Source organism: Mus caroli, unplaced genomic scaffold, assembly GCF_978045245.1.
Source record: "Mus caroli unplaced genomic scaffold, Mus_caroli_1 scaffold_18, whole genome shotgun sequence".
Classification (NCBI taxonomy): Eukaryota; Metazoa; Chordata; class Mammalia; order Rodentia; family Muridae; genus Mus; species Mus caroli.
The window spans coordinates 69156663-69175793 of NW_028227273.1; the positions used below are offsets into that span (position 1 = coordinate 69156663).

General features: G+C 50.8%; 2 protein-coding genes across 3 annotated transcripts; one reads left to right on the forward strand and one right to left on the reverse strand.

The window, feature by feature from the left end:
• Nucleotides 1–2967: 2967 nt before the first annotated feature.
• Hagh (hydroxyacylglutathione hydrolase) lies at nt 2968–16975 on the reverse strand. 2 transcript variants are annotated; one of them, XM_021186152.2, is made up of 9 exons: nt 16694–16975; nt 14289–14464; nt 13534–13598; nt 10570–10687; nt 10123–10231; nt 6617–6720; nt 6244–6345; nt 3663–3742; nt 2968–3225 (listed from the first exon to the last, which is right to left on the reverse strand). In XM_021186152.2, exons 1-9 carry the CDS (start codon nt 16767–16769, stop codon nt 3126–3128), a joined length of 930 nt encoding a protein of 309 aa, XP_021041811.1. In that variant the 5' UTR covers nt 16770–16975; the 3' UTR covers nt 2968–3125. The 2 variants fall into 2 exon arrangements, with proteins under 2 accessions (XP_021041811.1, XP_021041812.1); XM_021186153.2 differs by lacking the exon at nt 16694–16975 and adding an exon at nt 16607–16656.
• Nucleotides 16976–17014: 39 nt separating this feature from the next.
• Fahd1 (FAH domain containing oxaloacetate decarboxylase 1) lies at nt 17015–18484 on the forward strand. Its single transcript, XM_021186154.3, has one exon. It carries the CDS (start codon nt 17263–17265, stop codon nt 17944–17946), a length of 684 nt encoding a protein of 227 aa, XP_021041813.1. The 5' UTR covers nt 17015–17262; the 3' UTR covers nt 17947–18484.
• The last annotated feature ends 647 nt before the right edge of the window (nt 18485–19131 follow it).

Genomic DNA, 19131 nt, shown 5'->3' on the forward strand with positions numbered 1-19131 from the left:
CCTCCCAAGGAGTTGAGAAGCACATAAACACCACCCCAGCTCATTATTTTCTAGCCAGTTGCAGTGATTCATGTCTTTCTAAGGATTTATCCATTCCAGTTTCAGTTTCTCCTAGAACGTCCTCATAAACAAAGCCTGGTGACTTCCATACAAGCAAGAGTGATTTCTGTCTGTGTGACTTTTGTAATTTATATCTTTAAGTTTGATCCAGGGTAGGTCAGAGTTTTGTTCATCCCTTCAAAGAGCTTTTTTTTCTGTTTTATGAATTTCCACTCTCTCTTGAGACAGGTATTACTCTGTAGCCCAGTGTATCCCTGAATTCACTCTGTACCTGAGGCTGGCCCCAAACCTAAGCAATGCTTCTCCTTAGCCTTTGCCATGATGCGATTGTGGACCAGAGCACTGAGTTGACTTAAACGCCCATTCACTGAGGATGGGCTGAGCCTTGCACATGCTCAGTAAGTGTCTGTCTCTGAGGATGGGCTGAGCCTTGCACATGCTCAGTAAGTGTCTATCTCTGAGGATGGGCTGAGCCTTGCACATGCTCAGTAAGTGTCTATCTCTGAGGATGGGCTGAGCCTTGCACATGCTCAGTAAGTGTCTATCTCTGAGCTCTGTACCCCAGCCTTTCCTTCTGGTCATTCGAGTTTCACTTGTTTTCTTGTTAAGGTACAGCCTGCATTTTTGAGACTTTTTGTTTTCTCAAGTAGGTGCTTAAAGCTATAAAACTGTTAGGGCTAAAAGTAAACCTTACGGGTAGAATAATTGCCTGGGGTGTGTGAGGCCCTAGATTCACTCCCAGTGCCTTCCCCGGCTGCCCTGCCTCCCTATAATATATATATACATATACATGAGATATAAATATATATTCTATATAAAGATGTCTCTCCACCCAGCATGGTGCTTGTTGCTTTGTGTACCCCCTTCTCTTCCTGACTCTCTTAGTGTTGGAAATGCTCACTGCGCCCGGTTCTCTAACTGTACTTGGTTAGAGAGCACACTAAATACTTTAGGCTCTGTGAGTTGGCATATGAGACATGATCTGTCCCAAAGAGCGTTTGTCACGTGGAGTGGTGATTCTGATTCAGTCGGATGACAGTGTCATCTCCAGTTACTGTGGCTGGTGAGTCTTTGAGCACCAGGCACTGGGCCCTGTCTTCTACCCATGCCCAGGGTATGGCAGGAGACTGATGACTGGTGACAAACGGGGGTGGGGAGGCAGAGCCTACAGGGCTGCAGCCAGGGTAGGTGTTCAGAGCAGACAGACTCTGAGCTGTGGAGCTGAGGGGTAGGAAGAGGAAAGCAATGTCTTCTTCCACGCCCAGCGTGTCAGCTGCTCTCACGCAGACCATAAATCGGAGGGCAGAGATGGGTCTCCTGCCTCTGACACTCACACAGAGGGATGGGCCCTAGGACAGAAAGAGCTGGCTACCCCTGAGCAGGTTAGGTTCTAGTGCTGTCCCCACCCCCACCCTGTGCCACCCATCCAATTCTTTATTCTCACCCTGGCCTCTGTTTCCCTTGAAGGCACACATCTACACTGGTAGGTAGACCAGAAGCCTGCCTCTTCCAGCTGGACAGACACCAGTGACTAGAAGCTCAGATCACGAGGGATAGGAACACAGAACACAGTATACCAGGTGCCAACCAGCTGGGACTCTTAGACTAAGTTAGATTCTCCTGCCTCTGCTTCCCAGATGCTGAGATTAAAACATATGCTACCATGCCCAGCTTTTGTTCTCTTTTATAATAAAGTTCTCCTAAGTGCCGTGAGGCCCTAGGAATCTAGGAGAATGGCTGGGGGAGAAAAAGTCCTGAGTCCAGAGCCAGTTGGTCAGAAGAGGTGAGGGCACGTTGTGTCCTAAACCTTGGACTCTGTCTGCTCAGGCTGCAGCCGTCAGGACTACAGAGCAGCAATGCAATGCAAGGCAGCTGGACAGACAGCGTGGCTGGGTAATGGTGGGTGCCATGCTGTAGCTGCCTCTCCCCCACCAGAGCTGCACCTCCAAATTCAATCCCAGAGTTCCCCATTCTGATGTGAATGGATGCCAGGATGCTCTGGACTCTGTCTCCCTGGCAACGAATAACTATAAAACTAAAGTAACGGCTTGTGGGGCTGGCATAGGACAGCAAGCTGGCCATCAAAGCATGGACACAGGATGGTCTACTGAAGCAAGCCACCAGACTCCAGGAATAAGGGAAACACTTTACAGGAATACGGTCTGGGTGTGTGAAGGAAAAGAAAAGCCTTGGAGAGGCAGGAGGGGAGCAGAAGAGGAAAAGCTGTAATGCGGGGACAGAGGCAGAGCCACGGCGGGTGGCAGCTTCCCAGGACAGCCACACTGGTTCAACTCAGCAAATGCAGAGATCCAACCTCTCCCAGGAGGAGACAGGACAAGGTGGAGGCCAACAGGGACTATTGACACGCTTAATGACAGGCTCCAGGCTGCTCAGGGCAGGGGTGCCAGAGTAACTCTTGCTGAGAATTCACAACGCTGAGCACAGCCTCCATGGTGGCCAACCCAGAAGCAGTCTGACCCAAAGAAGGGCCTTGGCAAACGGCCAGCTTCACACACATCAGAAGCCTGCCTCGCTGAGGCCAGGCTTCAGGCCTCTGACAGGGCAACCTGAGATCCAGGCTGTGCCCCAACTTGCTCTCAAAGACTCAAGTCCATTCACACTGACACAGAAGCATCTCATGAAAATGTCAACACAGACACACACAGGTACTAATTCCTGGAAGTAGTCGCTACCCGTGAGGCTTAGTCGAAAAGGGAGGAAAAGCCCAGAGAGGTGCCAGTCATCTCCTTCCCAAAGAGCCAGGATGTCAAGAGGCCTACCCAGGCTCAGTCCCTCCCAGAGCAAGCACCTCTAACAAACTGGGGCAAACTGGATGTCATGTGACCACAGGACCCTGAGGTTATAGACCAGGAGAGCCAGAGGTAATATAGAGTCCATAAGCAGAGGTTATGGGAATAAATACTTTAAACCTTTTTTCTCTTATAAATATGCATTAGAACATTTGATAACACAAGCTAAGGGCTCTGAATTAACTGAAAAGTAGACCGTCCTGCATTAGCAGCAGGCCACTCGGTTAAAAGTCCCTGTCCCGGCATGGGTGTGCCTCAGTCCCGAGGCACCTTGAACTGGTCCTTCTCCCTGCGGATGGCCCTCATGGTGGTCACAGGGTCTGTCTCACCAGCATGCTGCTGCACAGTCTTCTCCCTGGGACGGCGAAAGAAGAGAACAGGCTGCAGGCAACACACAAACAGCCCGTTCCCAGAGCCTGGGACGACCGCAGGAAGAAAACTGCTGGGATTAAGCAAGCCTAGCAGGCGCTCCCAGCAAAACACAAATGGAAGCCGCCAGCTCTACACTGCCTACCTAGCCCAGAGGCCCAGAGCTTCACCAATCCTTAAAGAAGCCCTCCAAAGCCACTTCCCAAATGGGTCCTGGGTCCCTCACATCCTTGCAAGATGCTAAGAAAAGCATATCATATTTATGGGACAAAGCCTGCCTCTTGGGTACTCTTAATAAAGCTGGGGTATGAGGGTCAGGCCCACACACTTCAGGATGGGCTCAGCCCTGGTTCATCTCGTGTCATAAGGCATGAGCTACCACAGGAGGGGTGCGGTCAAGAGAGAGCCCCACTACCGTCTTACTTCACTCTCATGAAGGGGTTGTAGGTGAACTCTTCTGCCAGGGTGGATGGCACCGTGGGCTCCCCGATGGCATACTTCTCCTGTAAAAGATACCACTGTCGCTTAGGGCTCAATGAGTCTCACCTTTCAAATATCTCAATGATCTAGAAACTCAAGTGTATCCCAGATGGCACAGCAAGAGTGGCCAGGGCAGACAGCTCATGTGAGGGACCAGCAGTGGTCTTGATGTCCCCGAGGGTCAACTGCTGCCCTACTATGCCAGTCCTGTCTCTATGCTGCCTCCAAGGGGCAGGTTAGTCCTGTCTTTATTACTGTGAGCTTTGTGTTCCACACAATGAAAACAAAAGCAAAGAGAGCAAGGCCCCCAACAAGAGAAGCAGCGTGGCAGGGGGCAGTGGGTGACTTGGGCTCCCAGCACAGTGTCAGGAGCTCCCAGACAGTACCTGAGGAGCACCGAGCAGTGGATTGCCAGAGGGCACTGGCCACCACCTCACATGGATAGCCTTGCTCCTGAGTAGCGCAGAGATGATGCTAACAGAGCTAAACCAAAGCTGAGGAGTTCATACACGCAGGGCTCTCCATGTAGCTCTTGTCCAACTATTGCTGGCTAACATGGAGGCCTGAGGGACAGAGCTGCGACAAGAGCTGCAGCCACCCACGTGAATCTTCCTCATGGCCAGGACACACAAAACCAGGGGTTATAAAAAGACTGCTAACACTAATGCTCCGTCACCACGCAAAGCATCAGGAACTACAGTCGTCAAGAGGGAAGCATTAAACAGCGGGATCCGTTTTCCAACTTTGAAAACCAGTCTGAGGGTTAAACATGCACTTGGCTGTATGGCTCAGCAAGTCCAGTTTTAAACACAGTCCCAAAGGCGGGAACAAACAACAAAGCATGAATAAAATGACACGCACAAGCAGGCACAGCAGCTGCACTCGTGACTCAGGAAGCACAGCTAACAGATGAACTCCCGGACCGAGCCATGTGACACAGACTGAGCAGGAGCTAGAGAGGCGAGAAGAGCTCATGGTTTTGTTATAGGACCCTCTAGAGAAGGGCAGCTGCCAACACAAGGTGCTGAGAGTCAAGGGTGCCTTGTTGGGGGAGAGGCTGGAAAGGTGGCTCAGTGGTTAGGAGCGCTGGCTGCTCTTGCAAAGGACGTATGTTCGGTTCCCAGCACCCACGTGGGAACCTTCAGCTACCTGTAACTCCAGTTTCAGGGGCTCTGATGATCTCTTCTGGCCTCCATGGGTATGAGTCATGCATGTGACACTTATAGGTACATGCAGGTCAAACATTCATATATGAAAAATCAAAGCTTTTTAAAAAGTGCCTTCCCGAGGGGATCCGGCAGTGTGGTCTAGCTCAGGTATGGCAGGGATACGTGGGTGTGTGCTGTCTAAAGCTCATCTAACTACAGGTTTCATCCAAGACACTCGCATGCGTGTGAATTACCCTCAAAGTTGCTGGTCTGGCATTGTGAGGCCCTGCTTTTGATCCCCAGCACCAAGGGGAAATAAAGGAGTAAAATAAGTTGCCGGGCAGTATTATGGTATGGACAGTGTACACACAGTGTGGCCTTTATGAGAATACTAAATGCATCCTCTTAAGATGAATATGATTAACTAATTATGAGGGTTGACGTTTTTTTCTGAGGGGATGGCTTTGATGCACTTCGCTGCCCAGGTCGGCCTTAAACTTGTAGCCTCTTTTTTTTTTTTTTTTTTTCCTGTTTGTTTGTTTGTGTTTTTGTTTTTGAGACAGGGTTTCTCTGTGTAGCCCTGGCTGTCCTGGAACTCACTTTGTAGAACAGGCTGGCCTCGAACTCAGAAATCCGCCTGCCTCTGCCTCCCAAGTGCTGGGATTAAAGGCGTGTGCCGCTACTGCCCAGCGAACTTGCAGCCTCTTAAGTAGATTAGATGTGTGCCACTGCACCTGACTCAGCATCTGAATTGTTGTTTTTCTGAGATAGTCTCATGTAGCCCAGGCTAGCTAAGAACACACAAAGTAGCTGAGACTAGTCTAACTCCTGACTCTCTCTCACCAGGCAGCTTTCCAAGTGCTGGGACTGCAGGTATGGGGAACTTTCTAGTGTTACTTTGTAACCCGCTTCGCTATTTGGAAAAGATGCTGGATAGAGTGTTTATTTTAAATAATGGCACAGGACATCTATGCAGGGAAGCACCACTTCCTGAACTTGGCAGAGAAAGCTGCACCTCCCAGGTGTGCACAGCTCACCATAACATCTGTAGTGAACCACAGGAAGGCAGAGCCTGGTTTCCAACAAAGCTCTTGCCACTGCCTTGGGCTCACTGGTGCCTAAACCACTTCAGATGAGGATCAACTGGCTCAGTGTGTGTGGAACAAGGCTGGACCCTGTAGCTTGGGCCCCTTCTGCTAAGATGCAGAGTCTAAGGCCTGCACTGTGTGTGTCCTCCAGTTAGATTTTACTGCAGTGACAAGCACTGAGCTGGTGACACCTAGCTTCCACCTGCTGTCTGGACTGTGCTGTGTGTCAACATCCAGGCCCTTGGAGAGGCCCTGTGCCATGACAAGACCTAAGCCATGCTCACTCACCTTGGCCCAGGCTAGTTTCTCTTGAATGGCAGCATTTCCGGGCTCCACGTGGCGTGCAAACTTAAGGTTGTTTACGGTGTATTCATGACCACAGTAGACTTTCTGAAGAAAAAGACAACACAGGACCATGTCATGTCTCAGCCTGACTTGGCAGCCCACACAGTGTGTGCACTAGAGGATACTACGAGCTGTTAAGGCTATGGCTCTGCCCACTTCTCCCCTCAGCTTAGAGTTGAGGCTGCTCAGAGGATCCACCACACACAGGCCAGCCGGGGAAGCAGAGACAGTTTGGGGGCCTGAAGGGTGGGCCCAGCATGCAGTAGCTATGCTCCTAGAGCATGCGGGTCCTTTGGGCAAGGGAGGCACTGCCTACTGTGTCTGGAGGAAGCCGGCCCAAGACTTCAAGCAGCGCCTTGTACATCTCATCTGCAGTTCCCTCATAGAACTTCCCACAGCCAGCAACAAACAATGTGTCACCTGAAAAACACAGCGACAGTGTCTCACAGTCAGCTCATACACCGCCCTGCTGCACCTAGAGCTAAGCCCCAACCTATGGACAGGCAACAGGACATAACCCTCAGGCCCCTAGTCCCCCAGCCCCCCAACTGGCACCCATACACCAAAAGGCATCTTCAGCCAACATGGCACAAGGCTGTCCACAACAATCCATCCTGTCAGCTTCAACCACAGCCACTAAGCCACTGTTTGGGCCTGGAACCCAGGGTCCCCTGACCTTAGCTGAAATCACCACAAGCCCAGTCCACGCCCATCTCGCAGCAGCCCTCCCTAGATCCTCGGATGCCCCGCTCCTCCTGGCATCCATGTTTGACACTCTCTCTTTGTTGCTGAGAACATCTGAGGCATTCTTCCTCCATATCCAGACTAGCATTGCTCTTGGCCTTGCCCAGCATTGGTGGGACAACCTGACTGATTCTGTTCCCTACAGACCCCTGGATTTTCCACTGTGGCTAGCTCAGTGGGCTCTCATGGTGCCAGGCACCACACTCCTCCTGGGCGCCACAAGGAGGGATTCCAAATCTGAAGCTCTAAACACCTCAGTCCCCAGTACTATCCCCTGTTGCCTCTCAGTGCCCAGTCTACCTCTCTCTGCCTGGCAGGCTTTATCCTAGACTACAGCTGCAGATGTCTGGCCCTCCCTCCCACCACACCTTCTAAGGCTGTGCCCGCCTCCACTCTCCACTCCAGCTCCCATCAGGTCAGCTGGAGTGGCAGCTGGCTCAACTTTTGTGGGCTACTGAGCAGTACATGCCTCACCACCGGCCCTCACTGTTGATGCCAGAGCGCGCCCCAGCGTACCTCGCTATGATGAAACCTTGCATCACAGGCCAGGTGCTGCCCACCAACAGTCATGGGAAGGGCAGGACATCACGGGCCCTACATCCTGTGGCACTCACCATGACACCGAGTACCTTCTGTCAGGAGAGAGTCATGAGGGACCCAGCCCTAAGCTCAGCTGGGGCTGGGACGCAGAACCTGCCTGACACATGGGCCTTGGACTCCATCCAGTGTCAACATAGAACGGGGCTGAGGAGATTGGCTAGCTGGAAAATGCTTGCCTTCAGGCCTCAGGAACTGAGCCTCATGCCCAGAACTCATGTAAGAACCCAGGCATGCTAGCTAGTTCACCCTGCCTGGTAACCTTCTCCATCTTACAGCTCCCATGAAGGGGCAGGAACCTGGAAGCAGGAACTGAAGCCAAGACCACAGAGGATGACTGCTTACTGGCTTGCTCAGTTTGCTTCCTTATAGAACCCGGGACACATCTGCCCAGGGGCAGCACTGCCCACAGAAGACTGGGCCCTCCCACAATTATTAATCAAGAAAATTCCCCACAGACTTGCCAACCTAATGGAGGCCTTTTTCTCAAGCTTTTTTTTTCTTCCCAGAAGACTCTAATTTGTATCAAGTTGACAAAAAATTAACCATTACAGTGTACCTGGGGAATGACAGCCAAAACACACACACACACACACACACACACACCTTCTCCCAAGGCTGGCATGTCCTGATGTGGCTTCCTGTTATCAGTCCATGACAGCTTGAAAGAGAGGGGCTGCCATCTGCTCTCACAGACACTGGCACAGAGCCTGTCGCAGGGCACACACACAGCCATGCCCACAGAGGTGGGCCAGCTGAGTCTACACCTCGATTAACCTTGGTGGTCACAAGCTGAGGGCCGGATGCTTATCACCATTTCACCACAGCAGCACTGCAGTTCAGAAAACCCCAGCCAAAGCCACCAATCACAACTGAGCAGGCGCGCTCAGAGGTGCTGTCCTGTTCCATGCTACAGCGCTCAACTTTATAGAGCAGTTTTCAACCTGTAGGTCACAACTTCTTTACAGGGGCTGCATATCATATATCCTGCATATTAGATATTTATACTGAGATTCATAAGAGCTGCAAGTTACAGTTATGAAGTAGCAATGAAAATAATCTTATGGTTGGGGGTCACCACACATGAGGACCTGTATTAAAGGGTCGCAGCATTAGGAAGGTTGAGAACCAGTGCTAGGCAGGGTGGAGGTGAGCCCAGGGCCTGAGCATGAACTACACAATGCCATGATGGAGACAGGAAATTTTCAAGTCAGGTGTGCTGGCTCTCACCTGTAACCCACACACCCAGAAGGCTAAGGCAGACGACTGCCACAAGTTCCAGGCCAGCTTGGGCTACAGAGACCCTGTCTAAAACCAAAATCCGGGCTGGTGAGATGGCTCAGTGGGTAAGAGCACCCGACTGCTCTTCTGAAGGTCCAGAGTTCAAATCCCAGCAACCACATGGTGGCTCACAACCATCCGTAATGAGATCTGACACCCTCTTCTGGTCTGTCTGAAGACAGCTACAGTACACTTACATATAATAAATAAATAAATCTTTAAAAAATAAAAAAAAAACCAAAATCCAACACAAAAACCCTTCTGTATCATGTTTAAAAACAAGCTGGGGTTCCTGGGCAATTTCATGTTTCCCAAAGGAGATCTAAGCCTCCACCCCACTTCTCCCGCCTGAAAGCCCTACTAGGACCTCTTTAAGGACAAGCGGACCTGCCCTCCAGCCAGGCTCAGAGCCCCAGTAACTGTCATGGGATGGCAGCCCATCTTCATGGACCGCATCACAACTGGAGGAGGCCCCCACACGGTCTCGGCCCCCACACGGTCCCCTGCACACACTGGCCCCTGCTCCCAGTGGTTAGGAGGCCCCCTGTACATGCCGGGCCCCTGCACACGCCAGTCCCAGCGGTCAGGAGGCCCAGGCTGCTCAGCACTGTTGTCCCGAGGTTGCTCTGCTTCACGGGCTCCCAGTCAGCACCAGTGAGGATTCCATTTTTTCTTCAAATGTGGAAAATTCCTCTGACTTCTGGACAAACCTACTGTGGACTGAGTTGAGCTGCACACATTAACCCAGGGTTTGGCTCGGTCTCATGAACCGCCCACAGAAAAGTTAGGCTTCTGGCTCTGCAGGGGCCATTGGGTTCACGTCACCCAAGCCGGGGAAGCAGGTACTGCCTTGTGCTGGCCTCGCCCAGATCCCAAGCCTCTCTGCAAGGCTGAAGGAAGGACCACGCCCATCAGTTGGCTGCTACAGGGCAGGGGTGGAGTTTGCAGAGGGGTGACCACCACAAATGGAGCTGTCCCCTTCAGGCCCCCGGGGCAGCAGCCCACACACAACTCAGACTCCTTTGCATTTCCTTATGTGGGATGTGGGGCTGGAGAAGATGCAGCCCCTGCTAGGTCTGACAGGGAAACCCCTGCTTCTCTGCACAGGAGTTTTCCTCACACAGCCAATGCAGAGTCTACACACACACACACACACACACACACACACACACACACACACCCCTCCCAGCCCCCACTCACCTGTGAACACAGCAGAAGGCTCTGAGCTCCCAGGCTTGCTCACAAAGTAACAGATGTGTCCCGAAGTATGGCAGGGTGTTGACAGACATTTGACACTGAGAGACCCCACCTGAAATAGAGGTCCTGGGATGAGCTGGACCATCGCAAGTGGCAGCACTGTTGGCTCCTATGACCCTCCCCTTGCTGACCACCTGGATGTGCTCAGTCCTGGATCTATCTGCATTCTAGACACCTGCAGAGCCATCCAGGCTTTGTAGCCTCAGGACACACACGGAGGGGCCAATGCTTTCTGCTAGGGGATGGCCCTAGCAGGTGCAGATGCTTCAGGGGGGTGTGCTCAAGGAAAAAACCCAAACCGGCCTATTTTGGTTTTGCCTCCATAACTGAGTCAAATTGAAACCAGGCACTTCTCTATAAAAGATACTTCTTTTCTGGCTTAGTGTGTACCTGCAGTGTGGAGAGGTGTGTGACCTTGTGAGTCAAGGCCCCGATGCGGTCATCACCTCCATAAACCCTCAGCCCAGGCTCCAGCTTCACCAGCTTCTCGTTCCCACCAGCATGGTCCCTAGAAGTCAGACAGGAGGCCTGGGGTAACATGTTCAAATGGAGCAGGCTGCTTGCTTGCCCTCAACCCTTGACCAAATGGACTTTTCACTTTGCCTATACATCTTCCAGTAGAAACAGGCAACCTGGGACCACTGTTTACGCGCCATTTGTTGGCATTGAAAACAACTTCCTCAGGTGCCCAGCACACCCCTGGACAGAGAAATCAGAACCTATACAGAGTCCCAGGCCTGGTGTCACATGATGTGGGGCACAGGAAATCACCTGGAGAGCTCCCAGGTACACAGAAGCACAGGGAGGGCTCCCCCAGGCAATCCTAATGTACAGCCCAGTCTGGGCCAGCGCTTGGCAAAGGCTATGCTGGGAACTTGTAGCGCAGCACTGCCCACCTGGGGAGATTGGCATGCAGAGTGCAGGCCAGCCAGGGTGGAGGCACCTCCCAGACAGACACCAGGGAGCCCTTTCACCTTTAAGACAGCAGCAGAGAGCAGGGCCATGATTTCAGGTACAGCTAGGAATATCCCCACACTGTGAGTCACACTGTGAGTCACCCTCAGCTCCAAGATGAGGAATGGAAAAACCTATGTCCTGTCAGCCCCTTGGCTACTTTACTCCAAAACAACTCACGAAGCAGCAGGCTTCTCTCTCCTTAACAGGAAGGAACATGTGACTCGGCCCTCTGCTCCACTGCCTCCAGGACAGTGGTCACACAGGCCAGGATGACCCATGGCCTCATCACCTTGTCACCACCAAGAAGTAAGAACACAATTTGATAGTCCTGTGGGCCACAGGCCAAACCTGAGGTCCAGCCATAAACCTAATGGTGGCATTGAGAGAAGGTGATAGAAAAATCCAGAACCCTCCACGTTATCAGGAAAGAGGCATCGGAAATAATAGTTACTGAGGTGGAAGAGAAAAGGCAAAGTGTGGGAAGGGCTTGGGGGCTGTGAGGCAGCTCCTACAAGATCCCCAAAGGGATAAGTGACAGCCACAGGGAGCCCCGGGGAAGGAGCCTGAAAAACAGCAGCCATGCTGTGAGGCACAGGCCAAGACTAAGGCTAAACTCCCCATCCCCAAGGAGCCTCAGGCCTCAGAGGCCTGGCCATGAGACCCTGATAAGCCCGCCACAAAGACAGAGTGACAGGGAGGCACAGGTTAGCCTTACATCACTGAAATCACTGGGAGTTCCCAGGACAGGGTCAAAGAGAGAGGCTCTGGCTTTCTTCATGGCATCGTTTAGAAAAGAAAACAAGAGGCAAGCAAACACCTCTTCTACCTCTAAAGACCCAAGGCGAGTTCTAGGCCAGCCAGGGACCCTGGGTCAAAACACAAGCAAAAACTAAAAAACGAAAGAAGGAAACAAAGGAAGGAAGAAAGAAAAGAATAAAAGTCGGAGTAGGGCTTCTTTGAGCAACATTATCCCAAAGTCACAAGTTCAATGCCAGCCTGTGTCAGAGTGAAATCCTATTTCAAAACACCAAACCAACCAAACAACAGAAGCCAATCCACCACACCTCTCACAGCCTGGAGCTCACTATAGAGATTACAGTCTATACAATGACCACAGTCATTATATTCACAGAGCTCCACCTGCCTCTGTCTTCCCATTTTGTTGGTTTTTGGTTTTACTTATTAAGAAAATAATGATGCCTACCTACTCTTTCTCTCTGATGTGGATGACATGTTTCTCTCTCTCTCTCTCTCTCTCTCTCTCTCTCTCTCTCTCTCTCTCTCTCTCTCTCGTCATTCACTTTACATCCCAATCCCTGCCCCTTCTGGTACCCCCCCCCCTTCTCTTTACTTTTTGTGAGCCTAAGTATGTGAAGGCGGCCATCGGGGGGTCCTCCTGTGACCAGAGAAGCCTGGCTTTATGGAGACTGCAGTGGACACTTGTGTCTAAGGGTGCTAGTCACACCCTCTGCTCTTCACAGGTCACAAGTACCTTCCCTGGAAGTTGCCGCATTAGTGGAACCCAGAGGTCACTGGCCCAAGAGGAAGAAGGCAGGTGTAGTGAAATTTTTGGTTTCTTTTGAAAAACACAAATACTGTAAGACTGTGTTTTTGTCTTAATCCCAGGTGTCAGATACAGGGCTGCTTCAGACTGTTCACAGAGGGTGACTAGGATTGTCTCGTGCTCTATCAAAGGCATGATTTTCCCGCAGCAGTTTCTATGAGTGGGTAATGTTTGGGATTCTGGGAACTTTTCAGAGAGTGTATAAATGTTTGGGGGGATTGCTGCTGGTAGGTGGTTTGTTGGCTGCTGTTGGTCATGGGTTTTTTTTTTTTTAAAGATTTATTTATTTTATGTATATGAGTACACTCTAGCTGTCTTTAGACACACCAGAAGAGGGCATTGGATCCCATTACAGATGGTTGTAAGCCACCATGTGGTTGCTGGGAATTGAACTCAGGACCTCTAGAAGAGCAGTCGGTGCTCTAAACCTCTGAGCCATCTCTCCAGCCCTGGTCATGGTTTGTTAAGTAGTCACATGGAAAGACGAAACAACAAGAAGATGAAATTAGATATTCTGTAGGCTAAGAGATCAAACTTGCCCCAGGAACTCGATGCCCCTAATCAGCAGGAAGCAGTCTAGCAACAACTTCACCCTCTGCCCCTTTACCCTTTCTCTCTCCTACCTAGTGTCAGGGAGTTGAAAGGGTGGAAGAAAAGGTGAAGGGTGGTAGAAAGAAGAACTCACAAAATAGCCAAAAGATGAGCTACAGGCAGGAGCTTTGGTGTATTCTCAGAATCCTTCCTGCTCAAGGGTCTGCTCCATCTAAGTCCAGCAACTTCGCAGGTGAATGCCAGGCCCCACCCGCAGGCATCTCTGCAGGCTGAGCACTTACCAGTGGTGGTGAGTGGTAAGCACTGTGGTCAGTCTCACACGGTGCTTTTTCACAGCTTCCACAACCTATAGCCATGGGGAAGGTGGAATAGAGGCCGGTCACACTTCTGGGCCTGGCTCACCTGCCTGCAGAGTGGGTGCCCAGCCCCCAGGCAGCCACCTCTGCTGACCGACCACGCTCCAGGCACAAAGGTTTTTCCTTTCTCTGTCAACTTATATCACCTAAAACCTACCCACCCCCAGCGGCTCCGAACGAGGCTCCCACAGCACTGGGCAGATGCATGGAAGAGAAGCCTGATCTAAGGACTCACATTCGTTCCGACAGAGGTTTAACAGTGGGTGTCTGGGTTGCCAAAGCAGCCTGAGGTCTCTAGTGCCCTTCTCACTACCACATTTACTACAGGCTAGACAACTTTGTTTTCTCTTGTTTTGTTTTTGCTTTTGTTTGTTTGGGTTTAGGGATTTTTTTCTTTTCTTTTTTTCTTCCTTTTTTTGGGCAGGGTTTCTCTGTGTAGCCTTGGTTGTCCTAGAACTTGCTCTGTTGACCAGGCTGGCCAGACCTCTGAGCTCCAGCTGTCTCTGCCTCCTGAGTGCTGGGATTAAAGGCACACACCACCACTGCCAGCTGACAACTTTGTTTTGGATAAATTAATTTCCACCTAGCTTCCACAAAGCCATAAAGACTGTGGTCGTAACCCAGTGGATGAACACTGAACTAGGTGACAGGGGGCAGGGGGCAGGAAGAGCGGCACCCACCTTCTGTGGTTGCACTGGGTCCACAATGGCAGCCTCGTGGGTGTCCTCATCAATGATCAGGTACATGTAGTTGTCAGTCAGGGCAGGCAGGAGTTCAACCTTCATTATGTCTTGCTGCACAGTCAGATTCTTCCTGAAGTCTGTGTGACACAGAGATAGTCCCAGCAGGGCCTGACCTGAAGCAACACACAGGAGGAACCTCAGACACCTCACCAAGACTTCAGAACGGCCAGACCCCTCGTACCCAGTGGCTCAACAGCTGGCTTTCTGAAGTTCTGGCGAGGGAATATCCTTTCACTCCATCTTTCAGGAAAGCAGAGACCACGTAAGTCAGCCTCTCACAGGTACAGAATTGTTAGTTTGGGTGTTTTTTGGGGGGTACTTTTTAGGTTTGGGGTTTGATTGATTGATATTTTTAGGTTTGTTTATTTATTTTTATGTATATGAGTACACTGTAGCTGTCTTCAGACACACCAGAAGAGTGCCCTTTATCCCATTACTGATGGTTGTGAGCCACCTTGTGGTTGCTGGGAATCGAACTCAGGACCTCTGGAAGAGCAGTCAGTGCTCTCAGCCGCTGAGCCATCTTTCCAGCCTGATTGGTTGATTTTTTTTTAATTTATTTATTTATTATATGTAAGTACACTGTAGCTGTCTTCAGACACTCCAGAAGACAGAGTCAGATCTTGTTACAAATGGTTGTGAGCCACCATGTGGTTGCTGGGATTTGAACTCCGGACCTTTGGAAGAGCAGTCGGGTGCTCTTACCCACTGAGCCATCTCACCAGCCCCGGTTGATTTTTTTTTAAATAGATCTTGTTCTGTATCCCTTTCTAGACCAAAATTCACTGTGTAGTCCAGGCTGGCTTTCAATTCAGGAATCCTTCTGTCTCCATCTCTTTCCTTTGTTTTTTTTTTTTTTTTTTTTTTTTTTTTGCAGGGGAAGGGACAGAACTCCAGGGGCTCCTACTCGAAACTTGAAAGATCTACACCTCACCCTAGACTTGGGAGCTTGGTATTTCTTCTCAAGAGTTCCTACAGGCTGTGCTACCTGCCTGTGGTATGACTCAGGCCTAAAGATGGCAGGACAAGGCACCAGAGCATGGCTGCTCACTTTCCAGTCATGGCATCTGCACTAACGGAGTTAAATTCTCTAAGCTTTCAGCCCTTCTCAGGCCTCCAGCCCAAGGAGAGAACAGTATTTTCTCAGCTATGGCCAGCATAATGGAAAACACACAGTGCAAGCTCCTGAAAAGAAGAAACTGCTGCTTGGGACTCAAGCATGAGGGGCAGAGAACTTATCACCGAAGGACTGTCCTGGAGTGGGCCAAGGAGGCAGCCAAGGAGGGACTCCGCTGTACTTTTGTCTGAATTTGTGGTGCTGGGGCTTTAAGCATTCTAGGGAAGTGCTCTGTCACAACCCTGATCCCCATTTCTCCTTTTTTGGCACAACAGCTGGGCACTTTCCAGACCCCCTTCTCATGTTCAGCAAAATAAGCATTTCTGTAAGATCAGGTTTCTGTAATATTTGAATTCCTCTAAGCCCTAGCACTATCCACACCGATGGACAGCGGAGGGTGAGAAACAGGTGAATAGGAGCCCTTTTATGTACTTCCTGGCAAAACACAACAAACCTGCATGGATAAAGATCATGTTATTACCAGTGCTCAACCCACTCTAGGTCGGAAGAGAGCCTGACTGCTCTGAAGAAGATGCGATCACTCCTATGGAAGGAATTCATCGCTCCCAGCTCCTTAGTTTGCAACTAGGGACATTCTGTTTGAATTGAGGTCAAATCCACAGACACGTTTTAATTTGCTCAGACGTCAAAAAACGTTTCAGAGTTTCCTCTTCTCACCAGAAGGGCTTCTGCGGCACCAAAAGCTGAGCGGCTGCTCAGTAGTAATTGTACCTAGCTCTTAAATCGCCTAGCTCTTAAACAGCCTTCCGCAGCGACACTAAGGGGTATCCCTTAAATGGAGACCCATACTTCTGTTCTCAACGAGCGGGCTTCTTAATAAAGATGGTCCACAGACTTTCAATCACGATTGTTCCAAAGTTCCTGGCTAGCTGAATTCAGGCTGGCCAGCTCCGGGGCTTTGGCAACCCACTGTCGCCACATCAGACGTTAAGAGGAAAAGTCGACTTAGAAACTGAAGTCGCAACCCCAAAACTGGAGTCGGACTCTGGCCAGGAGGGAGCGGGTGCCAGCCCTCTGCCTCGATCCCGGGCCACGAACCCCTCCAGTGCCAGATGCCTATTCCAAGGCCCTCAACACGCCCGGCCCCGCTTCTCGCCCGCCCGGCGGCGCTCAGCACCTGCGCCTGGAGACAGCAAGGGCTCGCCCAACCGACGATCGGCCTCCGGCACCCGGCCGCGCCGCGTCAGTGCCTAGACACACTTACCCAGACCACGGCGCGCGCAGGTGGCTCCCAGCGCTGACAGGCTCCGGAGACACAGCGACCCGCGACCCAGCACCATGACCCACGGGGTGCACAGCCGGGTCGCGGAGTCCGCAACACCAGCGTCGTGGGCATCAACACTGGCGTTGGCGACTGCAACCAATCAGTGTCGTCCTCCTACTGCTCCCAACCAACCAACTCCTGCTCTTTACCAAAATGCCACGCCCTCAATCCATCAGTGACCGCCCATAGAGTTCACAGCCAACCAGTGCCTGTCTCGCACCGCCGCGCCGTCCCTAGCCAATCAGTAGTAGCTTCTGCCCCCCCAAAATGTTCCCTAGCTGCCCTAGCAGCCTTGGCCTGGAGACTCGGTCTGGAAGTGGGTGTAGGAGGAGGTGGGAGGCTGAGCGTGAGCCTCCTCGTCTCTCTGGGGCAGTCGCCTGTACGTAGAGACCTTTCGCTGACCTCAGCGTCCCGCTGCTGCGCAAGGAAGGGCGGGGCCCCTCCGGCCTGGACAGCATCCGAAGCCAGTCCTCTGGAGGCCGCCGTAGTCCGAGGTAGTCGGTGGTCACATGACCCAAGGCTGTACTATGGCTTCCACCAAGCCGCTGTCTCGTTTCTGGGAGTGGGGCAAGAATATCGTCTGCGTGGGGAGGAACTACGCAGATCACGTCAAAGAGATGCGCAGCACCGTGCTGAGTGAGCCTGTGCTTTTCCTGAAGCCGTCCACCGCGTACGCTCCCGAGGGCTCACCGGTGTTAATGCCCGCTTACTGCCGCAACCTCCACCACGAGGTGGAGTTGGGAGTGCTTCTGGGCAAGCGTGGTGAAGCGATCCCGGAGGCTGCAGCCATGGACTACGTGGCCGGCTATGCCCTGTGCCTGGACATGACTGCCAGAGATGTGCAGGAGGAGTGCAAGAAGAAGGGGCTGCCGTGGACCCTGGCCAAGAGCTTTACGTCCTCCTGCCCTGTCAGTGCCTTCGTGCCCAAGGAGAAGATTCCTGACCCTCATGCCCTAAGACTGTGGCTCAAGGTCAACGGAGAGCTCAGGCAGGAGGGCAAAACATCATCTATGATCTTTTCCATCCCCTACATCATCAGCTATGTTTCCAAGATAATAACCTTGGAAGAAGGAGATCTTATCTTGACCGGGACTCCAAAGGGAGTTGGGCCAGTTAAAGAAAACGATGAGATCGAGGCCGGCATAGACGGGGTGGTTAGTATGAGGTTCAAGGTGAAAAGGTCAGAATACTGAGTGTAGAGTGCCAAAGGGGAAGGGAGACAGAAGCAAGGGAAATAAATGACACTCATAATGAAAATCTAAAAACTATGCCATCAGATTGCTAGACATGTCAAAAAAGATGAATCCTTAAAAAATAACGTGATCTAAAAGAGCTGGGTCAGAAATAGAAATAGGAGCAACGAAGCTAAAGGCTATAGAATGCTTCCCAAGAGGGCAATGTTAAACTAAACTTTGAGAAGTTGTAGTTTTCTTTTCGAAAACTGAACTGAATAAGACTTTCAGTAAATCATTCTGAAGTCTGTACCTCGAGACTTAAAAGTGCAAAGGAAGTGATTCATTAATGCTTTTGGCCTTTAGGAAACCTGTTTGTACAGAGCACTCCAGTTGATTTTTACTTGGGAAAGTCCTCCACCTCAAAGCCAGAGAAGAATTTTGTTAAGTGAGCTATTGCTGCAGCCCTGCCTTGTTTACTTTGGGTGTGGCTTCTGAGTTTGGAAGATAATTTTGAAATTGTTTTCCAAATAAAGACCATTTCTTGTGTGACTGAAAAGTGCACTTTCTTTTCCCAGGGTGGGGAGCACTTCTTCCTCTGGGACTTAGGACCCTGACCTTTGGTTTCCTGAGCACTATGCCTCTTTAATTTATTAACCACACATAAAGCAATACTTCCACCTCAAAGACACAGGCCCTAGGGAACTGACAAGCTTGGAGATGCTGTGTGTGTTCATGCTTGCACCCCTCCCTGATAAAATGCCTGTCAGGATGCACAGCACAGTTGTCAGGGCCTAGTGGAGTCTTGTAGAATTAGATAGTGGCTTTTGCTGAGAGGGTACATAGGAGCCTGTTGGTCCCTTTAAGAAGGCATGTTACATCTTGTTAGTAGTTTATCATTACTGTAAAGCAATATGCCAACCATAGTTCATTCCATATTTCTGTGTATTCTGGGTTTTTTGTTTGTTTTGTTTTGTTTTTGTTTTTGCAAAGCTATGCCACTGGCATTATTATTATTTCTGATGACAATGCAGACTTAGAAGATAGAACTGAAGTAGAGCCAAGTTGTAATGAAATTGTCACAAGCTCAGAACCTGAAGTTTTAACTACAGCATAGGTAGTGTCATATAAGTAGATATATAAGAACATTTAAGCATTTAGGTATTCTGTGAGCCCCATGCTTAATTATTTATTATGAGGTCCCAT

What these genes read in the sequence shown, in the direction of transcription:
- Hagh (XM_021186152.2), bottom strand. Translation starts at nt 16,769, where the DNA reads ATGGTGCTGGGTCGCGGGTCGCTGTGTCTCCGGAGCCTGTCAGCGCTG. An exon ending in CACACCTCTCCACACTGCAG is followed by an intron (nt 10,232 to 10,569) that starts GTACACACTAAG and finishes CCTCTATTTCAG; the next exon opens with GTGGGGTCTCTCAGTGTCAA. An exon ending in GCCTTCTGCTGTGTTCACAG is followed by an intron (nt 6,721 to 10,122) that starts GTGAGTGGGGGC and finishes TGTGTTTTTCAG; the next exon opens with GTGACACATTGTTTGTTGCT.
- Fahd1 (XM_021186154.3), top strand. Translation starts at nt 17,263, where the DNA reads ATGACCCAAGGCTGTACTATGGCTTCCACCAAGCCGCTGTCTCGTTTC.